This window comes from Schistocerca cancellata, chromosome 9 (genome assembly GCF_023864275.1).
Source record: "Schistocerca cancellata isolate TAMUIC-IGC-003103 chromosome 9, iqSchCanc2.1, whole genome shotgun sequence".
NCBI classification, from domain to species: domain Eukaryota; kingdom Metazoa; phylum Arthropoda; class Insecta; order Orthoptera; family Acrididae; genus Schistocerca; species Schistocerca cancellata.
In genome coordinates this window covers 443368657-443382443 of record NC_064634.1, presented here as the reverse complement: position 1 = coordinate 443382443, position 13787 = coordinate 443368657, and the positions used below count along the sequence as shown (strand labels likewise).

At 37.1% G+C, this 13787-nt stretch overlaps 1 protein-coding gene across 1 annotated transcript in view; it reads left to right on the top strand.

The window, feature by feature from the left end:
* The window catches only part of LOC126101551 (Fanconi anemia group D2 protein), a 225542-nt gene that overhangs the window by 186204 nt on the left and 25551 nt on the right, over positions 1-13787 (top strand). The window contains exons 19-20 of the mRNA XM_049912189.1: positions 3370-3529; positions 9973-10176. Coding sequence (XP_049768146.1) covers positions 3370-3529; positions 9973-10176 — 364 coding nt within the window. The remainder of the gene's footprint in view (positions 1-3369; positions 3530-9972; positions 10177-13787) is intronic.

Genomic DNA, 13787 nt, shown 5'->3' with positions numbered 1-13787 from the left:
TCCTTGGGTGAGTCAGGCGTGACAAAATTATTCCACCTGTTTGCAAGATGTATGAGACAGCCAAAATAAACTAAATCTTCAGGAGGAATGTAGTAACTCCATTTTCAAAGAAGGCAGATGTTGACAGGAGTGAATACTACCAAACCATCAGCTTAATAAGTCGTGGTTGCAAAATATTGACACAAATTATTTACAGAAGAATGGAAAAAAATTGGCAGAGATTGACCTTGGGGAAGATTATTCTGAGTTTCAAAGACATACAGTAACATGTGAGGCAATACTGATCTTACTACAACTTATCTTACAAGATAGGTTGAAGAAGGACAAACCTACATTGTAGCATTTATAGATTTAGAGAAACCTTTTGACAGTGTGGGCTGACCCATACTCTTTGGAATTTTGAAGGTAGCGTGGATAAAATACAGGGAGAACAAGGCAATTTGAAACTTGTTCAGAAACCAAACTGTTGTAAAAGTGGAAGGAAATGAAAGGGAAGCAGTGGTTGAGAAGGAAGTGAGACAAGGTTGTAACCTGTCCTTGATGTTTTTCACTTTGTACATTGAGTAAGCTGTGAAGGAAACCAAGGGGAATTTTGGAAAGGGAATTAAAGGTCAGGACTAAGAAATAAAAATATTTTCAGTTTGAGAGTGACATCATAATTCTGCCAGAGACTGCTACGGACTTGTAGGAGCAGTAGGATGGAATAGAAACTGTTTTGGAAAGAGATTATAAGATGAACATAAGTAAAAGTGATACAAGGGTAACAGAATGTAGTTGAGTTAAATAAAGCAGTGCTGAGGGAATTAAATTAGGAAATGACACACTAAAAGTATTAGGTAAGTTTTGCTGTTCTGCAGCAAGATAACTGATGGTGGCTAAAATGGAAAAATATAAACTGCAGTAGTAAGCAAAGCATTTGTTGAAAAGAGGAATTTATTAAAATGTAATTTAAATTTAAGTGTTAGGAAGTTTTTTGGAGATATATGTCTAGGGTGTAGCCTTATATGGAAGTGATAGGTGGACAATAAGCATTTCAGCCCAGAAGAGAATAGAAGCTATTGAAACGTGGTGCTGATGCTAAAGATTAGATGGTTAGATCAAATAGCAAATGGGAAGGTATTGAACTGAATCAGGGGGAAAAGAAATTTATGGCATACTTTGACTAAAAGAAGGCATTGATTTACAGGACACATTCTGAGGCATCAAGACTGTCAATTTGGTAATAGAAGGAAATGGGGGAGGGGGGGGGGGTTAAAAATTTTAGAGGGAGACTAGAGCTTGAATACAGAAAAACTTATTAAAATGGAGTGCAGTAGTAATGCAGAAGTGAAGAGGCTTGCACAGGATAGACTAGCAATGAGAGCTGCATCAAACCAGTCTTCCAAATGAAGACTACAGCAAGAACAACATGCAATACGGGATATTCTTGTTTTTCTTCATTGTATACATATTGATGATGATAACACAGGAGATGAGAGGAAAAGATTGGCAAGTTAGCTGATGTGTGTGAATTTATCACACTATTGTAAAGTAAGTATTTGAAGTTGTATAATCTTGGAAGCCAGATGCCAGTTGATGAGCAACTCATTCCATTTTGCTGACTATTTTCCTTGTAGCACTATCTCCCAAAATCCAAAGAAGTACAGCATAAAGATATTTGCTTTGGTAGACTCAGAACATTTTGTGCTATAATCTTTGAAATATACATAGGTGCACAGTTAGGGTGACCTTTCAACATGGTAAACATGCCTTCAGAAATAATGCAATGCCTCATTGTTCCTCTGGTTGGTACTGACAGAAATTTAACTACTGACAAACCACCATGCCTCTTGCAGGAATCTTATTGTCAAAAAAGTTTGACATTAGTGGGAACACTACGAAATAAAGAACAAACTAGATACTCCCCCACAATTTTTGCCTAATAAATGTAGAACTGTAGCTTCAAGCCCATTTAATTTTATAAAAAATATGTCAATGGTATCAGAGTTTCCAGCCAAATTAAGGTCCGTTTTTACTATTCTCCACGATGCCTTATGATGGAGAGATCGATGAAAATACAGGCACTCAGAAAAATCCAAAAGTTATAATGTTGCACGATCATACAAAAACTAGAGTAGACAATTGTGGTAAATTATGTAGTAATTACAGCACTGGGAGGAGAATGAAAAGATGACCATTAGCAGTGTGTTTTTGTATGTCTACTCTGTATTCATATATCCTTTACAAATTAAGCTCTGGTAATAAAGTTGCAAGATTAGAATTTCTGAAGAAAATAGCTATGGATTTACAAACTGACTTACTGTTGTCCAAAGGATAATCGGTTGTTATATACACTGAAATCCACAACAAAAAATTTAACTTTATCTAGCAGTGGACGAATTGGTGCCAGTTTGCAAGGATGTGAAGGACAGAGCCGGTTATCACTGCCTAGTCTAAGGAGAAGCTGCTACATATATCCAAGAACAAATAACAGCAAGCTTTAAACAGTATATTTGATTTGTTACAAACATGTGTTAAAAAAGCACAGTGAGGTGATCTGTATGTCCTGTGAAGATGACAAAGAGCGAACATTTTATACCATGTAACATTTAAAATTTTAGAAGTTTGCTGAAACTTCATGATCAGAATATCACTGAAATCGTTACTGTCATTAAAAAAGGAAACAAAAATGTATTTTTTTTAAAATAAGTATCTCATTCAGTAATGGAGTACTTTGATCTTCTGTGTGTTTTAGTTTCGGATGAAATAGAACTGATTTGAGTGTTTGTATTTCAGTGTGTCATGCTACTACTTAAGGGGAATAGCTGTTAAGCTATCCAGATTTAGCTTACTTGAGCTTTCTGGAAATCACTTCAGGTGAATGCCAGGATGGTTCTCCTAAAGAGGCCATCATAGATTTTCATCAAAACCCTTCTACAACAGAATGAGTGCTCACTCTCCAACAATTACACCATTGCTGTGATGTTAAAAACCAGAACCTACATTCTGTCCTTCCAAAAACCACTGATAGCCATCACTGCCATACACTGCCAAATATTGGATATAATGTAGCTGTGCTGAGCGTACTAGCTAAAATGAATTCAGTTATATATCATCAATCAGTTTTTTATGCATAACCGACACTGTACATTGCTGTGAGTTTGAGCCATTCTTATGGCACATATCAGCACCATTCTGCTGAGGCATAGTTTTTCTTATGTGATTTAATTTTTTTATTGTTGTGGAGGGACACATTGGTGGATGGATGTAGAAGTTACCTCATACAAGAACACTTCTAATATTTGCATATTTTATTGCTACTCTTATGTACTGTCTTTTGTGTTTTCTGCTGATCTGCATATACATACAAATACCGGCACATTATTTCAGGGTCTTTTGGAAGCAAGTGATGGCATCACAGATGCCCCAAACATGTTTGAAGCAGGTTCAGTGGAAAGGAAACAGTGCTTTCGGCTTATCTTACAGTCTTTGGCAATTTTTTACTCTTGGCATGGCTTTGAGTCTCCAGAAAATCTTGACAGATTGAAAGGTAAAAATTGCATTTGGTACTCCTTCTTTTGAAATTGTGAATTCTAGGTGCAGCAATGTGAATCTGTTGTATGTTCTTACTAAAATGATAAAATTACTATTAAGTCTCTCATATTCAAATTACAAGTCTTCACCAATTGTTGTGCAAAAATGAATACTATTATTTGTTTTGTATTTTTCAGAAGGTAAATTAACCATTTAAAAAATTAGATGAATGCCGTGGGTAAATGCCTTGGTGATGAACACCATGCAGTTTATATTCTTTTGCATGGTACATACTCGTTATCTGTGTTAAGTCCCAAGCTATTGCAATGAATTTCTGCCATAAAAGTAATGGTTTTTTAAACAGTTGTGTGGTATTCCGTTCAGCTTTGACTACTGAAGTTTCCTATATCAATGGAATCTTACTCAAATTATTGAGAATGTGTTTTAATGTGGCAGCCAAAAACATAGCGAAGTGGGATTGGTGAATGTAATACTGGGGAAATATTAATCACCAGTTCTTAACTGGAAACTTTTCCATTAGCAGTCATGTGTTTGTGAAGAATGTTGTATTTGAGGAGTATCTTTTGTGGTCATATCCAGCCCATTCTACCTCAATGTTTCACCAAGACATTTCATCTCTGAGCTGAGTACCCCACTGCTGAATGCCCACAATTATATCCTCAATTTAAAGTATGACTGGTGAGTCAGTATGCTAAATACTATAAAAGACTGTCAATTTTTACACTTGATGACAGCTGGAAAACATGAGATAAAAGGCACAAGTGCCTATAACAAATGCTGCAGCTGAAATGCAACTATACATTTTTGATGACAGTGAACCATACTTAATCTAGAAGTTTTGTTACTCCATTATTTGAAGATGATCACTCACCAAAACTAGTCATCTGGAAAGATGTATTTTTTGGTTGCACGGTCTCATTCTTTGAGCAGGGAGTATTTTCATCCTGCACAAAACATGCCTTATTGATTGCCTTCCATTCTACAATTAACTAGAGGCAAAGGACTTATTCAGAAATGGAAAAAAAAAAATATATATATATATATCACCACGTGTATCTTGTTCCACGTTACTTACAGGCAAGATTTTTACCATCTTCACTTTACAGCAAGGTGGCACTGATAGAAAAGTGTAGTGACACAGTGATCTCATCAAAAAGACAAAAGCTAAAACTATGTTTTTTTTCTTGGTTGAAGTCCATGGTAAAATCTACTTTTTATGTTAGAATCAATGAGAATGATATAACGCAGTAAAAGAAAAAGACAAGACCACAGCTACGCAAGGCAACAAAAATGGATGTCTAATAGAGGATGACTTTCTGTTGAAAAATGTCATTGTCCCAAACTAGAATGTCAATGCACAACCTGCAATTAGAATACAACAACTCAACAATGATTTTAATACTCTGGGAAATGCAAAACAAGCCACTGCAGAACCAGATGTGGAACACAAACCTAATTATGGAAGTGTCTTTGTACACTGTGGAACAAATTCATAAATAAGCAGCATATGAGAAACATGATTTGTTCAGCAATAAGTGTCTTGTGTGGGCTCCAAGTTCATACTTAGTGGAATCGTAAAAAGAAGGTCAATGAGTGACAAATACAGGGGGTGGATAAAAGTGTGGAAACACCAGAAATACGACACTTAGCCATGCCAACCATGATGTAGGAAAACTGTTGGCATTCGAAATAACTTCCAGTTACCTCGGAATGGATAAATACAGGTCCTGTGTGGTTTTTTAAGGAAATTTTATACCATTCTTCCTTAAAAACTGTGACAAGTTGAGGTAACAATGATGGAGCTAGATAGCGATCAAGCACCTTTCTCTCCAAAGTAGATCATGAAGCCACAATAACATTGATGTCTGTAGAGGACATTCTTCGAAGAATGATGCTAGTTAAAGGAACATATAAGACTCTCTCTACTCGTGAAATAAGTAGGTACTCAAAGAATACTTTTAGTTCACTCTCAGTATATTTCAACTTCCTCAATGAACAGAATTATTACTTCTCACATAAATATTCGACTTGTTGTAAGTCATCCGTGTCATCTCAGATTATACACAATTAAGTTACATTCACAACAGAGTTGGTTTAACTACCACAGAAATCATAAACATGTGTTGCCTCTAGCAAGTCTGTGTTAAGAGTTACTTAAGTCTTTCTCAACTCAACTATTCTTTTGTCACTAACAATTGTCACAATTAAAAAACAGCACAGAATAACACTGAAGTTCCTTGGTTCTTCCGAGTGCTTTCACTACGACTTCCATCGATCGACCGACAAGTACTTGTCGGTGCCATTCGACCACCATGTCTACAGTCTTCTCACAACAAGCTTCAGACCTGCACACACAGACAGATGATGCACAGTAGATAGAGTTCCTTTTTCTCCACTCACATGGAAAATATCGTGTGTTCAAGGGTTCCTTTTTCCCACTCGCATCTAAAATATCATGTGTTCGAGGTGGTGTAAGGCCGCAGAAATTATCGAATCACTACACTACCCAAACATGAATCGTGACCCATCCTTACAGCCTTACTTCCACCAGTACCTCATCTCCTATGTTCCAAACATCACTGAAGGTCTGTGAACCTTGCAAGACTAGCACTTCTGGAAGAAAGGATATATCTGCCAGAAAGTTTCATATCAGCACACACTCTGCTGCAGAGTGAAAATTTCATTCTGGAAACATCCCCCTGGCTGTGGCTAAGCCATGTCTCTGCAATATCCTTTCTTCCAGAACTGCTAGTGTTGCAAGGTTTGCAGGAGAGCTTCTGTGAAGCTTGGAATGTTGTAGACGAGGTACTGGTGGAAGTAAGGCAGTGAGGATGGGTCGCGAGTTGTGCTTGGGTAGCTGAAGGTGAAAAAACCTGTGCATGGACGTTTCTCTGGAAGAGCATTCCACCACCATTACCTGTGCCATTTGACACATGAACAGAAGTGCTGTCCTGAATGGAATAATAGAGCTTCCAAGATGTTGGGATTCAATCATAGAGAAGCAGGGAGACTCTACTGAAGGACTGTATAGAGATATTGAAAAAAAAAATTAAAAAAAGTGTAAGTAAAAAAATAATTGTGAATTATTTATGAAATGTCCCTCGTATTTTGTTAAACAGTATTATGAAGAGTATAGATTGCTACTCACTGTAAGAATGGCACAATGAGTTGCAGACAAGAAGACATATGAGCTTTTGGCCAAAGCCTTCTTCAGAAAAAGAGAAAAACACAAACACAGGATCAGGCAGGCACAACCCATGAACTCATGAACAGTATTCCAGCTGCGCTGACCAGAATAAGCTCATATGTAACAGTCTTGTCACCATGACAGTCTGCAACTCATGTCATCTTTGCCATGAGCAGCAGTCTATACTTTCCATTTTTAGAATTTATTATGCAGTTGTTAGATAAGAAAAGTTGTATCTGTAATGTTTCTGGCTTTCTCCAAAGTGCTTACAGTATGGAGTGACCGTGTAGGGAAAGAAAGTGTTCGTATGACAAAATAGAACAAGTAGGATCATTTTAAGAAGGACTTTTGAAATATGGAGAAACTGCTTGAAAAGCGTAGTCATCTTAACATTTACTCCTTTTATATACTGGGTGATCAAAAAGTCAGTATAAATTTGAAAACTGAATAAATCACGGAATAATGTAGATAGAGAGGTACAAATTGACACACATGCTTGGAATGTCATGGGGTTTTATTAGAACGAAAAAAATACAAAAGTTCACAAAATGTCCGACAGATGGCACTTCATCTGATCAGAATAGCAATAATTAGCGTAACAAAGTAAGACAAAGCGAAGATGATGTTCTTTACAGGAAATGCTCAATATGTCCACCATCATTCCTCAACAATAGCTGTAGTCAAGGAATAATGTTGTGAACAGCACTGTAAAGCATGTCCGGAGTTATGGTGAGGCATTGGCATCGGATGTTGTCTGTCAGCATCCCTAGAGATGTCGGTCGATCACAATACACTTGTGACTTCAGGTAACCCCAAAGCCAATAATCGCACAGACTGAGGTCTGGGGACCTGAGAGGCCAAGCATGACGAAAGTGGTGGCTGAGCACACGATCACCACCAAATGACATGCGCAAGAGATCTTTCATGTGTCTAGCAATACTTTTTTTGGTTCTAATAAAACCCCATGTCATTCCAAGCATGTGTGTCAATTTTTACCTCTCTGTCTACATTATTCCGTGGTTTATTCAGTTTTCAAATTTATACTGACTTTTTGATCATCCGGTGTATAAAACAATAATATACATCACAAAAAATAGTTAAAAATCATTAGAAATGCTAGTGTACACATCCATAACATGTGGAGGTAGATTGAGATACGAAACATACCCCACTGACAATCAATGAAAAATAACCTCAGTACTTCGGTATCTAGTTACTAAGAAGTCTCTGTAGAAACCTGTTTGATAATATGTGTGACACTAACTTTCCAAAGAAACTCAGACTGTGTGATAGAAAATAGATTTTTTTACTGTGCACAGTGTAATCCTAGACGATCAAATGAAATTCAGTTCAGTTATGCTCCCAGTTATGTGGTTTTCTGCAGTGCAGAAGTTTTGTCAGTGCCTCATGAGTTTGGCATACACTTATCCTCTGACTTCCTCAGGGTAACCACAAAGAAAATTTCAAGAAATGGTAAAAACCTGTTGTAAGTTCATAGAGTGCCATAGTGAGTATCAATTTAAATATCATCCTTTTGGGTATGAAGCGATGAAAAGTACTTCTGATGTAAACAAATATACTAGCTGTGTATTGCAGTGGGAAAGCATTCATCACCTTGACGCCATCGACCAAACTGCTAGTGGAGAAGGATCTACAGTTGCCATCCAAGCTAATGGTCATGTAGTGGGACAATTTTTTACTGCAATTGTCCATTTCAAACTAAATTAGCATTCCACAATAACAGAAATTTCGTGTCGGGAACAATACAAATGTATTTCAACTCATTTACAGTTGATTCATGTGTGGCACACCCACAATAGCAGTCCACCTGTTGCTCTTCCTCAAGCTGACTAGAGTGGGAGCAAAGGAAACGTGTATGACAACCAGGAGGAAGTAAGATGTGTGGGATAGGTAGGGGGAGGAGCTAGCTAGAAAGCAATAAAATGAGGATTATTAGTTTCTCCATGTTGATGAGAGGGTGCTGATTCTGCAACTGTATCTTCATTTAGTGAAAATCCATTCCAGTTGCTAATAACAAGTTATGTAAGGACCTAAACCAGTCATGGGCTTAATAAAGTTCTTATTAGCAACTGGAGTATCTTTTCATTAATTAAAACAAGGATTGATAAGTTGACATCCACAAAACAGACTGTGGATGGGCGTCGGGGAAAAGTAAGAACAAGGTTTGAAGAGTGAAGATGAAGTGAGGTCATGGGTATGGAAGGGGAAAGGGACTAATTCAGATTAAGGCCAGGGGGATCACAAGAAAGGAGCGGGTGCTAAAGGGATTGTTCCCATGTCCAACTTTAGAGGAGCTGGTGCTGGGAAAATAATCGAAATGACATAGGTGCTGAAGCAGCTATTGCACTCATTGGTGTTGTGATGTACAGTATCTTCACCAAATGTGTAGTCAAGTTTATGATCAGCCATAGTTTGACAGTGGTCATTCATATGGGTAAACAACTTGTATAATTCCCAAATAGAATGCTGCAGAATAACTGCAGCACAACTGGTAAATTATGTGGCTACTTCCACTTGTGGCTTCACCTTTTATAAGATTGGAGTGACTGCAACTGGAGTGTGATGATAGGTGATGAGTGGATATGTATGACCCTCACGATACCAACCCCATGATTTCGTTCCTTATACTGTTGGCTAACCACATTCTGATCCATAATTATTTATCATTCGTGGAACTACTGTGGTATCTTCATGGCACCAACTTGAGCCAACTTGTTTATAGGCAACATCAGCAAGTTTTTCCTATGTACTTAACACACAAAATCCCTTGTCAGGTTCAGATTCTCATAAAACAATAAAAATATAACACTATGTGAACCAGACTGAATGTTTCAGTCCTGTTGCTATAACTGGAATTTAGGTTTATGTTGAAAATTCAGTCTGACAGGAATCTTGTACTGTGCTACACTGCTGTAGCTTTGGAACTGGATCAAAACAAACAACATATCAGCTACTGGTGTTAAAATGCGAATTAAAGTGGTATAATGGCTATTTTTTGTAAACGTATCAGGGACCAAACCCTCGAAGATTTGTATGGTGAGTGAAGGTAATGTCCATTTTCAATTACATTTACAGACAAAATGCAAAATTCTTACATTATCAAAAAACAAATTCTGCAATAGGAACTACTATTCTTGTACTAAATGAAAAACTGTTGTTATAATAAATGCAATCTGAAAAAGTTAATTAAACCTGTACCCTTATTACTCAATACTGACACTTTCTTGCAGCTGCACTTAAGGTGTGTGGGCGATATGCTGGTACTGAAAACATGGATGCCTCAGTAGATAGTCTTGTACGGGCAAACTTCAAGTATTTCCGCAGCTATGCTAAATGTACACTACAACTCACAGCTGCTTGCAGTCTTGTTACTCTTCTTCAGCGAATTACCACATTTTCACATGAGAGTAAACCAGCACTACGTAAAAATCTTGGTGAGTAGTTTTTGTTTAATCTTTTTCAAGTTTCAGTACCTTTTAGTATCTAACCTGTATAAACTACAGGGCTTTTTTCCAGATTAAAATTCAGCTGTCAGTTGCAACTATATTTTTATTAAGCTTTATCAGTTTCAGCAAATTAATTTGTCGTCTTCAGGAGCCTACAAGAAATCTTTAGGCCTTGGCTATACAGTTACGTGAAGTATAGGAAATATATTACAGGAACTATGTAGTACTTCTTCATAGAAGTATAATGTCGTGATATATCCAGAAATGTACTTATTGTATGTGAGTATTGTAAATACAGTTTGACAATTTATAGTAACTGAATCACATCTATATGTATGTCAAACTGTTGTGTCAACAGCAAGGAACACACATAAAACATATACAAGGTATATGAAGAAGTTATAACAAATTTGAAGAAGCATGGCACATGGTTCTAATGTAGAGAAGGTAGGGGCTAATTTTCACATTTTATAAGAGATCATTTGCAATCAAAATAGTGTTTATTTTTAATGCAAGTTTATAATTCAACAAATCTTTTGAATTTAGTTGGGAATGTTTATATATTTCATAGTCCCTAAAATGTTCATTTTGTACACCTTATCAACCAAATTTATGCAGAATTTCCAAGCGAGGGAAGAACGGAGGAGGAAATGTTTGTTTCTGTGTTTTCAGATGTTCAGCAAAAATTGACTTACATGAATTCTCGCCATCTTTTTTGAGCAAGTCCTCATAAAAGTTGATCTTAAATGCCCTCCCTGTCTGTCTTATGTAAAAATTCAGACATATATTACACATTGCATATCATGTACTCCAGATTTGAGAAATTTCTCAGCTGGAGGTTTCTCATTATATATTTCAAGAGCACTTGGAAAAGGCCTGGAAACACTGGAAAGTTTCAGGTAGATTATATAATGTTAAGACAGAGATTTAGGAACCGGGTTTTAAATTGTAAGACAGTTTTAGGGGCAGATATCGACTCTGACCATAATTTAGTGATTATGAACTGCAGACTAAAACTGAAGAAATTGCAAAAAGCTAGGAATTTAAGGAGATGGGATCTGGATAAACTGAAAGAAACAGAGGCTATAGAGACTTTCAGAGAGAGCATTAGGGGACAATTTACAAGAAGAGGGGAAAGAGATACAGTAGAAGAAGAATGGGGAGCTTTGAGAGATGAAATAGTGAAGGCAGCAGAGGATCAAGTAGGTAAAAATATGAAGGCTAGTAGAAGTCCATGGGTAACAGATGTTGAATTTAATTGATGAAAGGAGAAAATATAAAAATGCAGTAAATGAACCAGGCAAAAAGGAATACAAATGTTTCAAAAATGAGATCGACAGGAAGTGCAAAATGGCTAAGCAGGGATGGCTAGAGGACAAATGTAAGGATGTAGAGGCTTATCTCACTAGGGGTAAGATAGATACTGCCTACAGGAAAATTAAAGAGACCTTTGGAGAAAAGAGAACCACTTGTATGAATATCAAGAGCTCGGATGGAAAACCAGTCCTAAGCAAAGAAGGGAAAGCAGAAAGGTGGAATGACTATTTAGAGGGTCTATACGTGGGTGATGTACTTGAGGGTGTAAATGAAGATGAAATGGGAGATATGATACTGCATGAAGAATTTGTCAGAGCACTGAAAGACCTAAGTCGAAACAAGGTCCCGGGAGTAGACAGCATTTTAGTAGAACTGGTGATAGCCTTGGGAGAGCCATCCATGACAAAACTCTTCCATCTGGTGAGCAAGATGTATGAAACATGCGAAATACCCTCGGACTTCGAGAAGAACATAATAATTCCGATCCTAAAGAAAGCAGGTGCTGACAGGTGTGAAAACTACCGAACTAATAGTTTAATAAGTCACAGTTGCAAAAGACTATCATGAATTCTTTACAGATGAATGGAAAAACTGGTAGAAACTTACCTTGGGGAAGATCAGTTTGGATTCTGTAGAAATGCTGGAAAACGTGAGACAATACTGACCCTACAACTTGTTTTAGAAGATAGGTTAAGGAAAGGCAAACTCACGTTCCTAGAATTTGTAGACTTAGAGAAAGCTTTTGTCAGTGTTGACTGAAATACTCCCTTTCAAACTCTGAAGGTGGCAGAGGTAAAATACAGGGAGCAAAAGACTGTTTACAGTTTGTACAGAAACCAGATGGCAGTTATAAGAGGCAAGTGACATAAAATGGAAGCAGTGAATGAGAAAGGAGTGAGACAGGGCTGTAGCCTATCACTGATGTTATTTAATCTGTATATTGAGCAAGCAGTAAAGAAAACAAAAGAGAAATTTGGAGTAGGAATTAAAATCCATGGAGAAGAAATAAAAACTTTGAAGTTTGCTGATCACATTGTAATTCTGTTAGAGACAGCAAAGGACATAGAAGAGCAACTGACTGGAATGAACAGTGTCTTGAAAGAAGGATATAAGATGAACATCAACAAAAGCAAAATGAGGGTAATGGAATGCAGTCGAATTAAATCAGGTGATGCTGAGGGAATTAGATTAGGCAATGAGACACTTAAAGTAGTAAATGGGATTTCCTATTTGGGGAGCAAAATAGCTGATGATGGTTAAAGTAGAGAGAATATAAAATGTAGACTGGCTATGGCAAGGAAAGCGATTCTGAAGAAGAGAAATTTGTTAACATCGAGTATAGATTTAAGTGTCAGGAAGTCGTTTCTGAAAGTATTTGTATGGAGTGTAGCCATGTATGGAAGTGAAACGTGGATGATAAACAATGTAGACAAGAAGAGAATAGAAGCTTTTGAAATGTAGTGCTACAGAGGTTGATGAAGATTGAATACAATTGGGGAGAAGAGGAATTTGTGGCACAACTTGACTAGAAGAAGTGATTGGTTGGTAGAACACGTTCTGAGGCATCAAGGGATCACCAGTTTAGTATTGCAGGGAAGTGTGGAGGATAAAAATCGTAAAGGGAGACCAAGAGATGAATACACTAAGCAGATTCAGAAGGATGTAGGTTGCAGTAGTTACTCGAACATGGAGAGGCTTGCACAGGATAGAGTAGAATGGAGAGCTGCATTAGACGAGTTTCTGGCCTGAAGACCACAACAACACATGAGCACTTGCTCAACAAACTCAGTGAAAATTCATATAAGTCAACTTTAGCAGAACATTTTGAAGTAGTGAAACACACTCTTCCTCCTTTATACTTGCTTAAAATGGAAATTTGTATATAGTTGACAAGAGCTACAAAATGAACTTTTTAGAAAAACTTGAAATATATAAACATTCGCACCCTATATGGAACTTCCTGGCAGATTAAAAGTCTTTGTCAGACCAAAACTCGAACTCGGGACATTTGCCTTTCATGGGCAATCACTCGATGGAACATTTTCCCCTGAAAGGCAGAGTTCAAGTCTTGGTCAAGCACACAGTTTTAATCTGTCGGAATGTGTCATATCAGTGCACATTTGCTGTAGAGCAAAAATTTCATTCTGGAACCCTGCCAAAACTCAAAAGATTTGTTGAATGATCAGCTTGCATTAAAAAAATTATTGCATATCGTCTTTTACAAAATTTGAAAATTGGCTAATTCCTTTTATATATTAGAACCATGTGCCATGTTGTTTCAA